Below are 21,439 nucleotides of genomic sequence, written 5' to 3'. Positions count from 1 at the left end.
AACTACATAGAAAAAACAAGAAGTAGAGATTGAAGCCAATTTGAAATCTACTTTACATCGAGCCTTGATGAAACAATTTTACAAGAACAACGAGGCTTAAAATCGCTAACAAAGAGACCAATTTAAGAACAACTGTTGCTTAATTTTTATCTTTGTTTATTAGTATAAACAAAGGTAATATCACCGTCTATCAAAAGTTATTTATTTGATTCTTATAAAGCAAATGCTTGTATAAGAAAAATGAATATGCTCATATTGTGCGCCATCTCTTGTTTATTTTGTAAGAGCTAATTACCGAAAGGTATATTACCGTCTATCAAGAGTTATTGATTTGATTCTTATAAAGTAAATGCTTATAAGAAAAAGAAAAATGCTCATATTGTGTGCCATTGCTTGTTTACTTTGTAAGAGCTAATCACCGAAAGGTATATCACCGTCTATCAAGAGTTATTGATTTGATTCTTATAAAGTTAATGCTTATAAGAAAAATAAATAAGGTCATATTGTGCGCCATACCTTGTTTACTTTGTAAGAACTAATTACCAAAAGGTATATCACCGTCTATCAAGAGTTATTGATTTGATTCTTATAAAGTATATGCTTGTAAGAAAAATAAATATGCTCATATTGTGCGCCATCCTTTGTTTACTTTGTAAAAAGTAATTAAAGGTATATCACCGTCTATCAATAGTTATTGATTTGATTCTTATAAAGTAAATGCTTATAAGAAAAATAAATAAGGTCATATTGTGCGCCATCCCTTGTTTACTTTGTAAGAACTAATTACCGAAAGGTATATCACCGTCTATCAAGAGTTATTGATTTGATTCTTATAAAGTAAATGCTTATAAGAAAAATAAATAAGGTCATTTTGTGAGCCGTTCCTTGTTTACTTTGGAACAACTAATTACCGAAAGGTATATCACCGTCTATCAAGAGTTATTGATTTGATTCTTATAAAGTATATGCTTATAAGAAAAATAAATATGCTCATATTGTGCGCCATGCTTTGTTTACTTTGTAAGAACTAATTACCGAAAGGTATATCACCGTCTATCAATAGTTATTGATTTGATTCTTATAAAGTATATGCTTATAAGAAAAATAAATATGCTCATATTGTGCGCCATCCTTTGTTTACTTTGTAAGAACTAATTACCGAAAGGTATATCACCGTCTATCAAGAGTTATTGATTGGATTCTTATAAAGTATATGCTTATAAGAAAAATAAGTAAGCTCATAATGTGCGCCATCCCTTGTTTACTTTGTAAGAAGTAATTACCGAAAGGTATATCACCGTCTATCAAGAGTTATTGATTTGATTCTTATAAAGTATATACTTATAATAAAAATAAATATGCTCATATTGTGCGCCGAACTTTGTTTACTTTGTAAGAACTAATTACCGAAAGGTATATCACCGTCTATCAAGAGTTATTGATTTGATTCTTATAAAGTATATGCTTATAAGAAAATAAAGAAAAAATCAAAACTGTGGAGCTAAAGACACAAAGATATATGACGTAATCCAAAGAAAACCCGCGAAAATCGTCCGTGGTTATACGAGCGTGTAATTTGTAAATTAAATTTAGTGAGTTCGTCCACCGTATCAAGCACTTTCGTTTTCTAATTTTTTTTCCGATGACACCAACACCGCCGCCGCGAAAGGCTATCGTAATACTTTCGCTAGGCGAAATTAACAAGTTATCAACCCAGGCTTGTACAAACCATATTTCACATCTTACAAGATGTATGATTTCTAACCAGGTCAAGGGGTGCACGGATCCGTGCCTTGACTGATTTCGTCATTTCTGCTCCCGAGGGGGTACTAAATTTGCGAGATGACGGGTATGTCCGAGCCATAGTTCGAAAGAGGACTGATATTTGTGACGTTTTTACCATCCTTAAAGAGACTCTTTCACAAAATAACAAAATATTCAAATTTTAGTCCAAATTTCAAGAATTAATGACTCTTTAAGGTTCAAAGAGATACAGAGATACTCTGCATTTTAATGGTTTGGTACCCCTTTGAGGGACTTGCGAGGGTATGAAAAGGGACCCATTTTGTCTAAGTACCCCCCCCCCTCCGGCTTCTGTTGCTTACCAGAAGTTAAAGTCTATTCACGATAAGTGTGTACTCTTTTTTCTTTTACCTATAAATTTTGAAGGAATTCTTCAATATTTATAAGTTTGGTATCATTGGAAAGATATTAGTGAGTGGAACAATTTAAAATAAAAAAATCTTTAAAAAAATTCTAAAAATGAAGATGAAAATGAAGAAGAAAAAAATGAAGATCTTGTAGAAAAGTGCTATAACTATCATTTTCACTGAAGTGAATCCTTGATCATCGAACGTCATCACTGTGAAAATAATTCCCAAAAATAATCATTCAATCAAAAGATATCAAACAAAGTTATAAGCTGATTGACGTCTAAAAACGCTGTTTTCTGCAGTTTTTTGCTGTTTTTTGGGGTCAATCACTTATTAACTTTGTATCATAACTTTATATTGAATAAATATTTTAGTGAAATTTTTTCACAGTGATGATCTCCTAATATCAAAGAATCTCTCCAGTAAAAATAAAAGTTATAGCACTTTTCTACAAGATCTCCCTTTTTTTCTTCTTCATTTTCATCTTCATTTTTAGAATTTTTAAAAATATCTTTTTGTTTCAAATTGTTCAACTCACTAATATCTTTCCAATGATACCAAATTTATAAAGAATGAAGAATTCCTTCAAAAGTTATAGGTAAAAGAAAAAAGAGTGCACACTTATCGTGAATAGACTTTAGTTAGGTTTGAATTAATCAGGGTCGAATAACGTCAAATTCGGTTCTAACATTGCATTGATGAACTCGAAAAATTAGACATTTGATACTATTGGCATATAATTTTCACTGTCATCCGCCATAACTTCTAGTCAGCTAATGATCATATGATTGCCCCAAATACAAAGGTTTTGATTCAAATGACAATTCTGGCCTGTTGATTAGTCGACTTTAATACCTCCGCTTGGACCCCCACCCCACTGGAAAATCTGGCAACAATTTTGTCCCCGGTGGGAAAATACCCCAGAATTTCAGCCCCACTTGGAAATTAACTTTATCCCTTCTGAGGAAAAGAGTTCCAAAAGGGGCTGTAAGACAGTGGTGTACTTTAGTCAGAAAAAATGCCCGATATTCAGATTACATAAGACGTTACACTACAATCATTACAAAAAAGAGCGATTAAAGAGGCTAATCAAACGGGTCATTAATTTAATTGTTTCAATAAACAAAACAAGACATTTTGCTGATTAAAACCCGGAGTAATGAATTGCTTTTTTGTAAGAAAACAAGATTCAATTTTTGAAAAATTCAATTTTGAATCGGACCAAAAAGAATTTCATGATTATTCAAAAAAATGTTTTGTACTACTCTGCCATGCAGCCTGAACGCCATGTTCACAACTCCAACCTTGTTTACTACGTCTAAAATGCAGATTTTTATAAACTTAATATATTTGAGTGATCTTAAGGAAATTGAATTCCTATATTTAAAAGGAAGTAATTCGGTATTACTTAACAGGAAGTTAGAGAAGAAACAACACATTAGAGAAAATAAATGTTACTTGCAAGCCTAGTGCGAACCAGAATAGTTTGTCGCGTTTATGCTAAGCAGCCCGCAGAAGAAAGTACTATACTGTATCAATTTGAAAATTCGATTTAAAGGAGATCTAGTCATGTATCGAATGTTATTGAAAAGAAAGATTTTTTCATGCCTTTTATTGGGCACGTTCATCATAATTTCAACACATATTTGGCTGATGGTTAATAATAATCTGATGACGTCATCATTAGAATTCGGTATTTTGTCGTTGTTTTTTGGGAACGGTGCATCATTGAGGAAAGGGTCAAGTTCAAAGGGAGGTAAGTGGGATATTTTCTTTGAAGAAATTTGGAAAATAAAATTCTAGAGTAAAGTTTCTTTTAAATTGATAGTTTTGTTGAATTGAAATGCGAAAAAATATGTCTACAAGGTTTCGAAAATCAACCTTTGATTCATTGAGTCCTAGCTAAAACTCAAAGATGATTTTCCAAAAGTAGGTTACAAAGCTTTTTATTAACCAAATATTCCTTAGGTGAAGTGAAGAACAAATGCATCATTCCTATACTTGATCCGTGGCACAAGGATGTGGCCCCTTTTATCGACTACAAATGGCGTCATCAAAAGTGCCGCATCAAACGAAAAGTCAAATTAGAAAGAGGTATCCTTAAAGTCAATTTGGAAAATATTCAACGGGCTGGCTTTTATTACGTGCGCCGAAAAGACGAAGATACGAACCAATATTCGAGATGGCATTCATTGAGAGATACACAAAAAGACATTATAAGGAACCGTAAGTGTGGGTTTCTTTTCGATTTCATTTATAAGAGAATAACTTTGAAAGGTGCGAGCGCATTGATTTATATTTGCAAAAATTGTCTAAACAAAGTCAATACAGGTTCACAAAGTGGAATAAATTATTGGATTGGGTTTGGGGGGGGGGGCTTGGGGGGGATTCCTTCTTCAAATTATATGTACTAACCATATAGAAGCTCGTACAAATTTGTGAAAATGTTCTTAACATGTTCTTATTTTCACCAAAGGACTCTTTTAATGATGTGGTTCTCTGAAAACAATTTCCTCCTGAAACTGATTTCTTCTTAACAAATCCAGTGAAAAGATTCGTTGGCATTTCTTCTTAAGCGTAGCATCGCGGTAAGGTCAGGAATAAGTAATTACGTATTCAAGTGTCTAAAATATATCCGACTTAAAGAAAAATTGCAAAAATTATTATTTTTTTTCTTTTTAACATTTTTTGGCCTAAATCACTCAAAAAAGGTTGAAAAACACCAAAAAATCACATTTTCAAATTTCTTATTCATCTTTTTTGGTCTAACTCGTAGGAATCGGATTGGGCTTCATGGCCAAGCAAAATAAAAATCAAAAGTGAGTCTTTTCAGCGAGATTTTAAGCTAGATAGTCAAAAAAATGCAAAAATTTGACAAAAATCTACTTTTTTAAGATTATGACCGTTTTTTGACCATTTTTGGTCAACGAATGATCCAAGAACCGCCAAATTTGGTCCTGATTAACTTGATTCTGTCCTCCAGCGAATTAGTTAGAAGTTTTACCACTCGGTACCTTTCTATCATTCAGTCAGACCCGCGCAGCTTTAATTTCCCTAATCTACCCCCCCCCTTAGCCACCGCCCACCCCGCCCTTCCTAAATCGGGCGGCGCCAAAGACACTTAAAAAAAAGAGGAGACTCTAAGCTATCCAACGGACTATAAACGAGCTCCTAAATCCTTTTAGATCCGGAGATGTAAGCCTTTAAAGTTTGAACTAGCGATTTTCTTTAAAAAACTTAGAAAAAAATTATCCTGGCACTTAAAGGGTTAAAATAACCCATTATTCTTGAGCTTCGATGTCAAAAAGAAAAACAGGAAGTACAGCGCCATGGTTTGCTAATACACGTGGAATTCGAGTATTAATTTTTGTTCCCGTTTACATTTTTTCATAACATGTTCTGTAAATTATGGAGGAAATTATACATTTCCTTTGTCTAATAATAGTATACTCAGGTGAATAAGAAGGAGATTAGAAAAGCTAATATTTGTTGCTTGGTAGACAACCTGGCAACCACTTTTTTGATAGAATATTTACAAAAGAATTCAATCCGAATTTTAAGCCTTACGGAGTATAAAATTTTAAAATGTATTATTTTTTTTCAATCCAGGTAATTAGTATATGTAATCACATGATAACAAGTGCAATTCGAGAATAATTGCACGAATGATTTGTTTTTAATTTTGCGACTCCGAAAGGACGAGGAAAATTCGAGACAAAAAGTCATGATCGTGCGATTATACTATTTACTATTACCTGTGTGGAGATTAAAATATAATCAAGCTTTCCTTAGGTATCAAGTGATATCATGAATGTTAGATAAGGATTTATAAACCCTGGGTGTGGTGGCTTCCGTTACTCTTGACTACCGATGAGACGCACCGATGTTGATTAATCTCTCAGATGTACATTTCAGTAAAAAGTCAAAAAATGCTAAATAAATTGGACAATTTTGAACTAAATATGAACCGTTACAGAAGAGATTCGGGCGATGTCATATGCGGCATAATTTGATATATATTTTTCGGTATACGTGATTGTCAATTAATGACCCTTTCGGACAAAACTTTCAAAATTTATTGAATTTACGACTCTTACAGATATTATCAAAAAAAAGCTAAAAAAAAGAACCCTGACCAGCGAAATTTCCATGACGATTATAATCCTCTGCACTAAATGACTTCTCCATTTTTAACTACTAAAGAGCTCGAACGCTCGAACACATCCCTGTATCATAGATTTATAAAGATGTCGTGCTTTGGCTTAAAAGTGTGCCGTTACTAGGTATGAAATCCTACCTAGGTCACGTGACATTACAATAGGATTTCAGCGCTCTTGACCAATCAGAGCTTTCTGGGTTTTCGAAAACAATAGCAACAATATTTTTTCCGATATTCAATCTTTTTTCCCTGCGATGGCTTAAAGCACAAAATCTAGCCCTTCGAGCTTTACATATCTGTGCCCTATATTATGATATGTAGCTTTTCTGATTTCATTTCCACAATATAGAAACGCCTGTTTGTCTACAAATCAGTGACAGAGAGAAGTTGATCCTCTCCCCGATGACTCCCAATTCACAGATTCTAAGTAATGAAGTCAATGGTATCAATTCTACCGAACCCAAAAGCGCTGCTTTAGTGGCTACAAACCGCACAAATTGTAATTCGGATAGTTCGAAATTTATTTTCAAGAAGGATCATACCATTATTCATATGGCATCTGGTAGATGCATTGTACCGAAAGGTTAGTACGGTTTCACAACGTAATTTAGAATCAAGAAATATCTGTTGAGATAAAAATTACTGAAAGGCAATCCAATTAAAAATAACAGTTCCGTAATTTGGTGAACTTTCTCATTATTTGTATTCATTTTCGAAGTGTGTTTTCCAAAAGAATCAAGACTGTTAAATTCCCAATTCAAGCCAAATCATTTTCGTTCTCTTGGTCTTCTTAACCCTGTAGGAATCGGATTGTGCTTCATGGCCAAGCGAATTATCTGAGAAAGAAAATTTTCCCTTGAGACTGAAAGAAAGACAAGGGCTGCCAAAACTAGCGAAACTGCTAAAGGGCTACTTAGACTACACAATATATTAACGAACAATATTCGACAATATGGTTTGCGGACCATAATGTACGAAGTAAACAACAGGTACTCTATTATAAAAAGGAATTTTCTTTCTGTAAACAATCCCCCTTTATTGTTGGAATATTGCAAATCGAGCTGACAATATATTGCGGACACCTTTTCAATATATTGCCGACATTCAGCAATATATCATCAATATATTGCCTGACAATATAGGGGGGGTTTTCAGGGGTCTTAAATACCGTCATACCGACAAAAATTTGGGTCAAATACCGTAATGCCGTCGATAAAAGAAGCCTAATTACCTAAATACCGATACCGGTAGGAAATGAAATACCGTAATCCCGTCGTTTTTTTCTGGTAATACCGATTTACCGGGGAAAAAAAAGGCCCAATACCGTCGTACCGTAAAAGTGAAACCCCCCCCTAATATATTGTGTAGTGTATGTAGCCCTTAAGAAACTGTCTCAAATACCTATTTTGGCCAAGCATTAGGGCAGGGAAAAATGAAATAACAAACCTCGTACAGAGTGGATCTTTTGCGTCCATTTTTTAACGTTAACACAGTCTGACGGAGTGCCGAGGTTTATCTCATACTATTTCCTCAAATACATAGGTGACACACCGAACCAACCTATTGTCCTTCTACCAATCAAAAGCAGAGAATGTCGTACAAGAATATCAAAATTCAAGGCGCTACCTGACGGTAAAATTAGACACAAACATACAGGAAAATGTCTACATTTCAATTTATGTGGGAAGAAATCGAATGAAGGGTTTTTCGATTTGGTTGATTGTACAAATGGAACATCTCTTCATTATTATGCAGGAGAGAAATTGTTCAAAAGTAAGCAAAAATTATTTTGCCTACCTGAAAGCTAAACCATATCATAATACCCCCTTCTCAAGGACCTGGTAAGGTTTTTAAAGCCAGTGGAGGTAAAATAACAGACTGGAAGTCAATAGGGATCGATATTTTAATATTTTTTATGTTTTTTAATGGTATGCTGGGGATCTGAATTCCGTTGTTTTCAAGTCAGAGAATTCAGTAGGGGTGGGAAAATAGCGGGGAATAGTGGGGAAAATATCATGTCCTTACTTTCAGATTAAATACTACTAGTACAGACTTAAAGTCTATCACTTTTCTGATCAAAAATTTAAAGCATAGATGAAAATGAAAGTTGTGAGTGTAATTCTATCGGGGAAAAAGGTGTATCTTCAGCAGAATTGGTCCAACTTTAATAGTGGGAAATATTAAAAATGATGGGCGAAATGGCTGAATTGTATATCCTAATTGTGTTCCGGGGGGGGGGGCAGTCAAGCAAATTGACCGACGGGTATGTGCAGCGGTTAAGGGTATGGTTTTCGAAATATCAGAAATGCACTGTAAGTGTGGACTTTTGATATATGCACTGTAAGGGTGGAAATTTCAGCAAATCTGGGAAAAATTGCAAATTTTTGCTCGAAAATGTAGATTTTTTTTGCTCTAAAAGAGTTTAAAATTTGAAAAAATGCACTGTAAGGGTATTAAGGGTTTGTGTTGAATTTGAAGTTACTTTTCATCTCAATAGAACTGGAGATGGAAGTAGCAATCACGGAAGATATCATCAAATTCCAATACATTCAAAGCAATCTCTTATACACCGAATACTTCATATATCCAGTACACAGGCTAACCAAAAATAAACACCTGTTAGAAAAACAAACAGCGGCTAGTCAAGATGATAACAAACTTAATGTGATGTATTTGATGATTGATTCGATTTCACGGGCTAGTGGGCAACGTTATTTGAATGAGACTTATAAGATGTTAGAAGAAGACCCGAACAGTGTCATCATGAAGGTTTGTACCCAGATGAGATGGAACTTTTATAAGATACTTTAATAATAGACCTTATCGGAGTTTTTGATTTTTCTAAAAAAGCGATGAATTGTGGGATTGTTTCGAGTGTATTACAATAGAAATCTCTTAGGAATTCCTCGAGAGAATTCTATTGTTATACACTCGAAACAATCCAACAATGCGTCGCTTTTTTAGAAAAATCAAAAACTCCGATAAGGTCTATTGGTCATTTTAAGTTATAAAAATGACGTGTTCTTTAGAAAAAGTAACAAGAATTGTTTTGTTACTGGTTAATAACGAGCAACCAAATCAAAAAGAGCTTGTAAAAACTCCATCTAGTCCCTTTGTACTGGGTGTCCCAGAAAACGTGCCCCTCTTTGAAATGAATCTCGTCAAGTTCTATGATCTGTTGAAAAATCAATCCTTTCGCATTCGAAAGAAGAAGATAACACCTTAAATTTTGAGGGGTCATTATCAAATTTGGTAAACTAGATCAAAAATTATAATCTAAATGCTAAATCATTAAAAAAATTAGGTTTAAAAGATGTAGAAATCCTATGAAATAGGCTCTTCATGATGAAAGGTACCATATCATAATGTAAATATATTTCCAAACCATTTACTACTTTCAATATGTTTTAGGGACACACTATAGTCGGTGACGGGACTACAGCACAAGTGTTGGCCATATTAGTTGGTGAACAAGAACGACATCTACCTGAAGCACGTCGAGGTCATAATTTCAGTAAACCTGTTGATAATTGGCCTTGGATTTGGAAAGAGTATCACCAAAAAGGATATGTATCAGTTTTCGGTGAAGACGATGCTGGGATTGGAACTTTTAATTACAGGTGAGTTGGCTGGCTGTCACATGACCAGTAGATGATATAAAAGTCACGAGTTCGAATCTCACCTCTAGACTAACCGGTCTTCTCTCTACCCTCCAGTTCACACAATTTGACAAAAGGCAATATCAAAATGTAATATTTGGCGTGCCGGGACTGCCTCTGTGTTTAAAAATAATTTGCTGTGGACATAACAACACCGAACCTCGTTCTTTGCGTATTATCAGCTTTTTGATGCTCACCGATGGCGCCAGGTAATACACTGGTATTGCCTGATTTTTTATTGTGTCAGATTTTATTTGTTCTTCTATTTTGAAGCATTTGCACTATAGTGTAACTTTTTGTAACGTCAGATTTCTTATGACGTTTTGTTTTGAGAAGTTCCACCCTCTAATTATACAATTATACTTGCTTTTATAGGCTAAATGGCTTCAATAACACCCCATCCAATAAATACCTTCGTCCTTGGTACATTGAAATTGATACACAAATTCGTTGGTCAAAAAAGTTCTCCACAGACTGCTCACATAAGTTAGCTTTCCAATACTTAAAGGATCTCTATTACGAATATCAGCAAGAGAAGAAATTCATTTTTCATGCATCAAACCTTGGGCATAATGAGCCAGCACTGGCAACTTCAATGGATAATGATTTGAAACAATTATTGAAATATATGAATAAAACAGGTACATTTGGGTTGGGTTGGGCTTTAAATTGATTTTTTGGATTCTTCTCCTCAAATTTGAGTTGAGTTTTAATTGATTTTTAGTTAGTTCTTCTTAATTCCTATATTTCAGTCAATTCGTTAATGCTAAGGTATCTCCACTGACTTTTAAAAACCCTGACCCCATTTCGGTATAAAAATGTATTGGTATGAATGAAAGACCATTCCTTTTTTGAGACCTCGATCCAGCAGTTACCGTTTTTGTATAAGGCCGTTTTCCTTTTGTTTGTAGGTGCACTTGACAACACGGTGCTTGTGATTTTCGGTGATCACGGTGACCGAACAGCTGCATTCCGAAAAACCATGCAAGGGAAGCTAGAAGAAAGACTACCTTTCGTGTCAATCACCGTTCCCTCTAGAATGCGTAACAAATTCCCTATGGAATTCAAAAACTTGGTAAAAAATTCGGAAATCTTGACTTCGCATTACGATTTGTATGCTACTAACTTACACTTAGCCAATTTCCCTGAACTTCCATTAAAACAACATAGATACGGGAAAAGTTTGTTTACCGATATTACAGCGCTACAACGGGAATGCGCAGATGCGGGAGTCGAAGAGACGTGGTGCCCGTGTGTTAGTTATGAAATGGTTGACAAAAATAATGACATTGTTTTACAAATGGCTTATCAAGTTGTTGAAAAGTTCAATCAATATTTACGTGAAAATCCAACAGTATCTCAAAAATGTGAGCAGCTTGTGTTAGATGAAGTACTGCGCGTGCGTAAAGTCACCACAAGTAAACAAGTAGAATATTTCGTTACAACAGAGAATTCAGAATGCGACGGTTGTGGGATACAGTTAAATCAAACGGCAAGTTTTGTCAATCAGAAATTCGAATTATTAATACAAGTTAAACCATCTGATGGACAATTTGAAATGTTGGTGGATTATAATTCTATGACGAATCGGATTGAGGTCGGGGAAGACTTTGTACAGAGAGTGAGCAGGATAAACCGTTATGGAGATCAACCGAAATGTGTACAACGACAGTATCCTTATCATAGAGCATTCTGTTTTTGTAAGGACAACCAGAAATGATAAAATGGATACAGATGACTCCCTCTAATTTGATCTCAAAGGTATAAAAACTTTATTTGAACTACAGAGAGTGATTTAAATAACTTTCCAGATCAGGGGACCAATTTTAGTGCGAATTATAGAAACATTCGAATAAAAGAGATTCGTATTGAAGAGAGTTGACTGTATTTGAACAAAAATGCGGAAAGCAACTTGAGAAGTGGATACGTGGACAGGCCAAGGTAATGAAATGTAACCTACTTGCGACACAACTCACATTCATTATATAAGCCTCTATTCTCACATTCCCGATGGGCGCCCGATAGGATCCCCATCTTAATGAATGAACTGGCGAAGACAGAAAAACTAAATCAACCTAATCGATCGCCCTCTCAAACTACCATTACCTTGGGAATTTATGGCACTCCACTATTCGCAAGTATTTAATATTTATTATAGGTAACATTAAATTTGATAGGATTTTATTACATTTTGACAATTAGATTTTTAAGATTTATTGAAAATTTTTTTTTAAAGAGACGAATTAATTAAAAACTCATATTCGACTGACTATGCTGATATATCTATCGACATGCTTCTATTATATTTAATCTCGCTTAGCGAAAGAAAGTATTACAATAGCCTATTTCTACAGGTTGGAAAATCTGCGTTGAAATATTCTACCGCATTGGCCTATTTTTAGGGACATAGTCAAATAGCCAACTATTATCTGGGGGTCCAAAACTTCACAAAGTGACTGGGGGTTTTTAGTCTCTTTTCATTTCGTTTTAAGGGCTCCCATGGCTCCCAGATTTCCAGGTTTTCAGCTGTATCCAATAATATTTTTCTTGTTTATGTTTATAACCGTTATACTCATCAATAACAAGCAACATGCTGAATGCACCTACCTGATAAGACCCCCCAGTTGATCCTTAATTCACCTATTTACGCACGCACAAATTTTTGCCAATTCACGTCACGTTTATTTACAGGCTTATGGTATGTCATATGTATCAGGTGTGTTTAAAAAAACGCCATTCTCCAATCTTTGACGGGTACATTTTTATCAAACAAAACCCTAAGAAGTTTTTAGAAAAGATTTGAGATTTATAGTTTTGTGAACATTGATTGACTTTATGATATTCGCTAACAGATTTTTTTTCGCTGATATATTTTCACTGTCTTTGTGTTTCTGAGTTTAGAACTTGACTACCTTGATTAAATTCATTAAATTTGAATTAAAAATTTGGTTATAATATTTGAGAAAAAAAGGAAATTCCCACAAAATCTTATGCCCACAAAGTAGAGTTTTAACATTAGACTTACTCTCGGGTACCTAATAGCCGTCCCCCCCGCTAATTAATTTTTCGAAAATTTTCCACCCAGGACATTCTTAGGCCAACCCCACGCTTATTAATTTTTGGGAAAAATGTTTTTGAAAGTTCCCTTTTTTGTCTTAGTTCTGCTGTATTAGCCTCCTTTTCAAACATTTTCCACCCAGGACATTTTTATTCCAACCCCCCTGCTTATTCCAACCCCCCCGGCTATTAGGTACCCGAGAGTAAGACTCGCGACCTTAGGATCTGAGGATCCAAAAGTTCGAGAATGGTCCAATGCTCAAAATATAGCCTGGAAGTCGATAAAGGGACCCCCAGCGGTTTGCGTAAATGGGCTTTTTCACTTGCATGAATGCGCGAAAATGAAAAACAAACTTTGCGTGAATTGCGAAAAAACATTGCGTGAATGCGTGAAATATTTGGGAGAATTTGGGGACCCCTTCCAAATTGAAATATTCAATTACATTTAACAAATAGCCCAATCATGAACTTTAAATTTCTAGAAACGAGGAAATAACCAAAATTCTCATTATATTTTGAACCAGATTGTAGAGGTTGATACAATCATTGGATTTCTAAACCTTTTTCAGAAAATTGAAACAGGCTACCCTAAATTTTGGGTAACTCTCCGCCAGGAATTTTATATACGATTTGCGAATATAATAAGTCAATATGCTCTTCAAGTTTATGCGAGTGAATCAAGCAAGAAAAGTTTTACAGAATTATCAAAATTTCACACTCACGCAGATATCTCACTAAGTTTTGCGTATAAACCACAAACAATCCTTTTTTTCCTGTAAAGATAGCTCACCAATTTCATGAAATTTGGGCTTTGTCAGATTTTAAACATTGTCATTTTACACAATTGTGAAAATTTTAGAAAAAAATACCGATATTGACACGCAAGAAATACAGGGAATTTCCCCAAATAGGAAATTACGATCTTTACTCAAAAAAACTTTGTCAGGAAATAAAACGGCTTCAGCCACACTTTTTAGAGAACTTTGCCTTCTGCCTTTACTTTAAAAATCAGAAAAACTTAATTAATAAAGCAATTAAAATCCCATTCTAAATTTGTGCCAAAGTTTTTTTTCGAACATCGGCCATTTTACATCATTGTGCAAAATTTCAGAAAAAAATACCGAGCCAATCGCGAGAAATGGTCATTTTCCAGTAAAATGACAAAAAAATTTCCGCCGGAAACGGCTTCAGTCACTTTCTAGAGAACCTTGCCTTCTGTCTTTACATGCAAAAAGTCAATTAAGCAATTTCATACAAAATAAAAAAACCCCCATTTTTAGGCACTTTTCGACCCAAATCTAACTACAAATTGTTTTTCAAAAATGGGCTGTGTTTTTGGGGCTGAGGGTGGAATATTCTAAGGAGTATGCCGAATCCAAACTAAGGGTATGACATTCTTAACATATTCTTATTTAGAGAAACAGATCTTAACTGTCCTGCTATATATATGAGGTTGCCTTCTTTGACTATATTCTTGCCAAATTCACAAAATCTCACCCTTAAAGTATTTTTATGATACACAATCGAAACTAATTTTTCGCGTTTTTGGGTGTGTCTACTGCGAAATGCAGCTTTTACTAAAAATCGTAGGAATATGAAAGAATTTCGGTGAGAAATGGGTATTAAGCGCGAAAATTAGTTCCGCATACCTTATCGGCCCTAAGTGACTAAATTTTGGCTTGGTGACTACAATTAGGGCCGACTAAAAATTTGGGCCAGATTAAAAGTTGTCCAAAGATAGCGCCAATAAGAGCGCAATACAAGAAGCTCTCAGCTTTTTGCACTCAATGTATGACATTTTGGGCTACCTTATCGGCCAAAACTTAGTCGACCCTTAGTGACTAAATTTTGAAGAGGTGACTAAAATTAGGGCCGGCTGAGTTTTGGCCGATAAGGTAATGCGCCAATTTAGTACCCTCGCACCGCGAAAATTAGTTGCACAATTAGTTCCTTTAATTAAGGTGTTTTCAACATTTAGTCGATTTTCACCCTGATATTCTTATAAGCTCTATTTTTATTAAAAAAGGCGTGCATTACAAAATATTTTATTAGGTAATCGAAAGAGCACAAACGAGATGAGATTTCTTTTAATTATCTTAAGTTATTCACCAGACAGACCAGGAAAATCTCTTGATTATGAATGAGTCAACAGTAGAAATTGATACTATCGGTTTAATCTCCGAGCAGATTCTGATTACTCTAGTACTCTGAAGGATAGAATCTGTCCAGATTGCCGCGCCGCTTTGATCTTTTTCATCCAGTTTTAGCATGAATTTTAAATGAGATTTTGAGCACGCTGATTGGCTAAAGCAAAACAATTCCACCAAAATGAAATCAAGCATCAATTAAAAACATAAACATTAGAAGGCAGACGCTTTCGCTTTCACTTTCGTTTTCGTTTTTGATTTCCAGCAAAAAAGGACCGCGATTTTGAGTGTTTTGACTGTTGTTCAACCTAGCTTGTTGTTCAAATTCGCCAAATCCCTTTAAGACTAAAGCGTGGTATGGGGCCGTCCACATAGTACGTACGCACTAAAATGTCGAAAATCGAGTACCCCCTCCCCCCCTGTACTCAAATGGCTATACCCCCTGGTAAGTACGTACTTTCTCATTCACCCCTCTCTCCTCCTCGGTTGAAGGAAATTTCGAATTCAAATCGTTTGGTTCGGACCTTCATTTCATACATGAAACCATGGAATTATTATAGACACTGGAAAAACAACGGGCTGATTTTTGCCTATTTCTCATGTACAAGCCTTGTCCGCAGTAATAACATTATTGTTCACCCTCCTTCCACCATTAAATGATTTTTGGTAGTATTTCAATGGCGTTTCTCATCAAAATACACTTATCCAATTCCCAAATGAGACTTTAAGTTCTCCTCCGAGATTCAAAATCATCTAGTTAATTACTAATTATACGTCGTTATGACGTTTTAAATTTCGAGAAAGATGCAAAAACATATTATGTATAAGAAATTAAATATTGACACCAGAAATTTTTAAACTTCAACCTCAAAAAATCCACCGTGCCACCACGTGCCACCAAAAGATTTTCATACCGCAGTGGAGCAACGATGTAAAAATAATAGATAACCAACTTGCCTTGATTCTCAAAAAACATCCGTGTTACGGTTGTAAAAATATTAATGACATTTTGCATCGTAAAAAGTGCAATTAAATAAAAACTTGCTTCATTTGCAACCTTCTATTGGACAGAATCGATCACGTGATGTATATTTTTCCAAAATTTGGGTTAGAAAAAGTGTATTTTCCTATAGGCAGCCTCACAGAAGGAATTTTTTAATTAGATATTATTGTTCTATAAACATTCATCTGTTTATTTTGTATCAGGCAACCTTCATGCACTTTTCATTCGTGAGATATCGCACTTCAAATCACACATATATTTTTCAGATAACATCATTTTATGAGCGTTTATTTATCCAGATGAAGATTAAGTGGTATCAGGTCGATCCGTAGTCAATTTGTCTAAAGATTAGTACCTTTATCTTTTGAAAAAAATTCCAAAATTTGCAGTAAATAACAATTCAAATTTTCTATCACTTCAGTGGATGTCAAAAAGTGTGTCAAAATCTAGCTAAAAGCATAACACGCACTGCACACAGAGCTATTTAAAGGAGTGCTCATTTCAATAGGAAAACAATGGTTGTTCTCTTGGGAGAAGTGCCTTCTAGAGGTAGTTGGTTATCTATTATTTTTACATCGTTGAGTGGAGCTTTATCTGATATTCCGATGGCGTATTGGCGGCCGCCCACGCTAAAGCTCTGAAGGAGCGGGCCAATATACCATCGGAGACCTATAGGAGTCATCGTTTGATGTACCGCATCACAGTCGTGTCTAGCTGTCCTCACACTTTTTGCTTGACTATCGGTTGCACCCGACTGAATTTAGCATGAAAATCTCTGCTGCCTGAGAAACCTTACAGAAAAAAAGAAAAATGGTAACCCAAAGGTTCCAGATGTTAAAATTTTCCCGACCTTCAGAGCTTTAGCGTGTCGGAAGAAAATTTCTACATCGAGTACCATATAAAGTGGAGCTATGAGACTCACGTCTATTATATGTCAATCTCAGCTCTTCTCGGAGAAATATTGGAAAGATATTCCCAATTCAAAATTTCGTGTTATTATAAGCATTTTGTTTGATTTTACTCGTCTGAAGATGTTTTTCTCACACCAGATTTCATAATTGTATTCACTTGGAATTCTAGCATTTATTTTCAAACTTTTAGCCAGCAAAAGTACGATCAGAAAAAGTTAGAGAACTTTTTAGAAGTAAGAGTATTAATCATTTTTCAAAATCAGAGTCCTTCGAGCCGTCATGACAGTTGTCCTTTGCGGACAAAGCCTGTACATCGATTGTTTTCTGAAACAATATAAAGACAATACTTCGCTCTCCACCGTTTCATTCGATGTTTATCCAGAGTCTTTATAATAAATCCATGATGAAACTCGATGTTAATTAAGAAAGGTTTTCTTTTCCTTGATGTGTATAAAAAGTGTAAAAATTGACAAAAAACAAGCAAAAAAAGGCTACGAAATAAAATTTTCTCTGCGTACGTAAATTTCCTTTGACCCCTCCGCTCCCCCCGTACGCAAGCATACGCTTTTGAGAAGACTCCCCTTCCCCCCTTTAGTGCGTACGTACTATGTGGGCGGCCCCAATGTACAGAATGGAGAATCTGTTATGAAATTACTGTCGGTTTGGATATTGATAGAAAGGTTTTGAATGAAATACTAGACAGAGGGGAGCTTTTATTTACCTATCTTTCCTAATATGTTCCATAATATCTTTTCATAATAAAAAAGAAAAATGCAAGTAAAAATCAAAAAGGTGAAAATAGACGAACAAAAAATAACAATAAAATTCGAGTTGGTACAGAACGTCTAACCAACATCCATCATACTGAACCTCTTCTTGACGTTATGGATGTTGTTGGACGTTCTGTTCCAGCTAGAATGAGAAATTGAGGAAAAGAAAGAAAAAATAAATCATATTTACAACACATTATTTATACATTTAGTATTAAAAGAAAACAGAACTTCTTCCACCCCTTGCGAAAAAGGCGAAAGTTATGGAAAGCTAATGGAAGCTGATCAATGAGGTATAGAAGAACGCTGGAGTAAATCTGCTATGGAGGATGTGAAGCCACTGACGTCCTATATTTTTTGAGTTTGAGCGACCCGCAAGGTTTTCATACATATAGTGTATTGATAGTACTCTTAGGTTCCAAATAAACGGGCCCCCCCGCTTGTTAATTTTTCGAAAATTTTCCAACCCCCCCGGACCTTATTAGGACCCCCCGGTTTATTAATCTCTAAGAATATTTTCAGCTGTCAAAGAGAAGGCCCCTTATTTTGCTCTAAATAGCCTGACTTTAGCCTATTTTTACCTTTTTGGGTTTAAGAAGTACAATTTCCAACCCCCCGGCAATTAGCCCCCCCCGTTTATTAAAATCTAGAAAATTTTCCAACCCCAACGTTTATTCCAACCCCCCCGTTTATTCCAACCCCCCCCGTTTATTTGGAACCTAAGAGTAACATTTACAACCAGAACTCGTATGAAAAATTTGAAACTTGAAAACCGAGGAAGTACTATAGATTCCGTCATCAGGAATGAGATACGAATTTTAAAAGAATCAATATTGTTGACTGGATAAGATTCCTTTCTCGCATTCTCCTACATCTCATTAATGCTATTCCCAAGGAAATTCCTAACCAATGAAGCGAGAAAAAAAATATTGCTGAATTTTTTATAATTCTTCTTTCAATGTTAAAACTAAATTTAGTCTTGCAAAATCATGGGAACGGTTAATGTGGAAAAAACAATTATCATACCACCAGAAAACACTTGAAAATCGATATAATTATAAGAGGACTTCTAAAAGGATACAGATAGATTTCTCAGCCCCAGCTCGAGATATACCTCCTAGAACAAGTAAACATGGGTAAAAATACTATACCATTCCTTCAGATGGAATATTTAAGCCACTACATTTCAAAATTTCTTCAGGGCTTATCTAAGATGTCAATAAAAAGATGCTACTTAATCGAATTCCAATAACGTCATTCAAAAGCAGTTTAAGGTAATTATCGGCTATGACAACCAAATTTTTCAAATACCAGTAATATAGTGCAATGTAGTAATGCATTTTTTTGAACCTCGAATTTCCCAATAAGACAAACTTAGAAGTTTCCAAGAAGGAAAGGTAGTATAGTCAACTGAGAGACGTAATAATAAATTTTGCTAAAATCTAAATATTAACAATATAGTTTGTATAAACTTATAAACAAAATGTCACGCTGAATGAGGAAAATCTCACAAAAAAAATTATCAAAAATTAGCTTATACAAAATTAGCAATAAAGAAAAACAAAACAGGGTGTCCCACAAAAAGCGGACAAATTTTTACATAAAATCATCAAAATTTGTGTAAAATTTTATGACTTATAATAAATATTTTAATCTTAAAAACCTATTCAATCGTCTTGGGAATACCTTAAAAGGGAAGAAATTTTGGCGGAAAGAAATTTTGGTGAATTTGGCAAAATTTAAATTTATAGGTCATTCGCCAAAATAAATTCTCGCCAAATTTAATTTTCTTTCAATTTAGTCTCTATTTCTCCCCAAAACCCTTTTTTTCCTCTTTTTTCAGCTAAGAACAAAAATGAGACGTTCGCCAAAATTAATTCTCGCCAAATTTAGAAGTTTTATCAAATCGCCAAAATAAATTCCGCCAAATAGCACAAATAAGGGCGAATAGGCTCATTCGCCAAAATTTCTTCTCTTAAGGTACGATATCTATTGAGTGAACAAAGAATTGTAATCGTATTTCATCGTATTCGTATTATTCTCCAGTTTAAATAGTGAGTTTTGATGATTTTGCTATGTATAAACATTTGTCTGCTTTTTTGAGATGTGTAGATTCAAGCGCAACTTTTGCCAATTTGGATAATATTGGTTAGGCGCTGCTCAACAAAAATTCTTGAAAATACTACCAGTAAAATTCAGTTTATTAAAGAACTTCAAATTTCATTGATATTAAAATGATATTAATAATAAAACTTTATCTCATCGGTAAAAATATTTATAAGATGAAAAACCAATTTCGTCAAGCTAAAATCCTGCAAAAACTTTAAAAAGGCTGATATTTAAATCCAAGTTAAGAAATGATAACAGAAATCGAAAATGAAAAAGAGAGCAAAACATATTATAAGTGAAAAATAAAGTAAAAAATGTCCTTTTCTCAAAACGAAATTTTGGGTTGGAAGGTAAAAAACTCTAAAGATTGAATATGAGAACATTTTCCAACTTAATATACGAACTTAACTTGATGACGTTGGTAGAAAATGATTAAAATACCGGGTTAAAGCAATCAAATAAAAACCCAAAGGGCTGAAATAGAATCCCCGATGTAGGTTTCAAAGCCAATTATTTTAAGCAGAACAGTTAGCCAGGTTTTGATACAATCGTTAGATTGAAATAAAAATAAAAAACAAAGAAATTGCTAGATTCAATTTTTCGTCTGAAATCCAATACAAATCTTATAATTTACCACTTTCTTTCGTCTTTAAAGGCCAAGGATTCTACAAGCCCTTTTGGCTGATACCCAATTGGTTAAAGCACCCAATTTACAACTGAGTAACGGTTTAAAATTGACTACGAAATGCTTACAAGGACAAGGACGTTTGTAATAAAAAAATGTACAAAAAAGAGAATTATCTAACAACAAGCTATCATATAAAAATTTTCCTCCTACTGCTAATCAATTAATAATAAAAGCTCGTTAGAATAATGTAAAGAACGTTAATACCATTAAACGGATAAACATCAAAGTATTGTCAAAAATCTATACATTGCTTTTATAAGAATATGAGGCTCATTAAATGATCAAAAGCTAACAATCAATTTTTACTTGTCCTTGTCAATGATATACTTGTATAAAATAGTCCTATAAAAAATCTTCAGGTTTAAAATTGGCTCAAATAACGATGTACATACAGTCTTAAATGATGGTCACGTAGATTTATTTGGGCTGGCAGGTTTGAGTCTATATACCAATATAATGGAAAAACGATTCAATGGAAATATGACTGGCATGTTAAAGTCAAGACAAGACATGTACATCCAGCTTTGTTTCAAAGAAAGTAATATAAATCAATTTTGACAGGTCATATAGCTAAGTCTAATTTCAGCATTATCATAACTTTGATTTTCTATTCAATTGTATACAATTCAAATATTTTTGACTCAATCAGTTTGTTTAGATTCAAGCAAGGTATTATGATAAGATATTATGGTGTGAGCTAACTCATTGCATTGATTTTAACCCCAAATGACTTAACTTCAGTTCAAAAACTTTGATGCTAATAACAAAATCAATGACAGTGAA

The 21,439-nt window shown here is 34.3% G+C and overlaps 2 protein-coding genes across 2 annotated transcripts in view; both read left to right on the top strand.

Annotated features, from left to right (window-relative positions):
• The window catches only part of LOC136810989 (dynein intermediate chain 2, ciliary-like), a 285,291-nt gene that overhangs the window by 182,582 nt on the left and 81,270 nt on the right, over positions 1 to 21,439 (top strand). The window lies entirely within an intron of this gene.
• Positions 3,825 to 12,227, top strand: LOC136811041 (uncharacterized). The gene is made up of 8 exons (XM_067067644.1): positions 3,825 to 3,909; positions 4,122 to 4,379; positions 6,662 to 6,895; positions 7,855 to 8,085; positions 8,810 to 9,081; positions 9,724 to 9,932; positions 10,347 to 10,612; positions 10,883 to 12,227. The coding sequence occupies exons 1-8, from the start codon at positions 3,825 to 3,827 to the stop codon at positions 11,689 to 11,691; spliced, it is 2,364 nt and encodes a 787-aa protein (XP_066923745.1). The 3' UTR covers positions 11,692 to 12,227.

This window comes from Clytia hemisphaerica, unplaced genomic scaffold (assembly GCF_902728285.1).
Source record: "Clytia hemisphaerica strain Z4C2 unplaced genomic scaffold, Clytia hemisphaerica genome assembly, whole genome shotgun sequence".
Classification (NCBI taxonomy): domain Eukaryota; kingdom Metazoa; phylum Cnidaria; class Hydrozoa; order Leptothecata; family Clytiidae; genus Clytia; species Clytia hemisphaerica.
The sequence above is the reverse complement of the archived record's forward strand: the minus strand, read 5'-3'. Positions and strand labels throughout refer to the sequence as shown.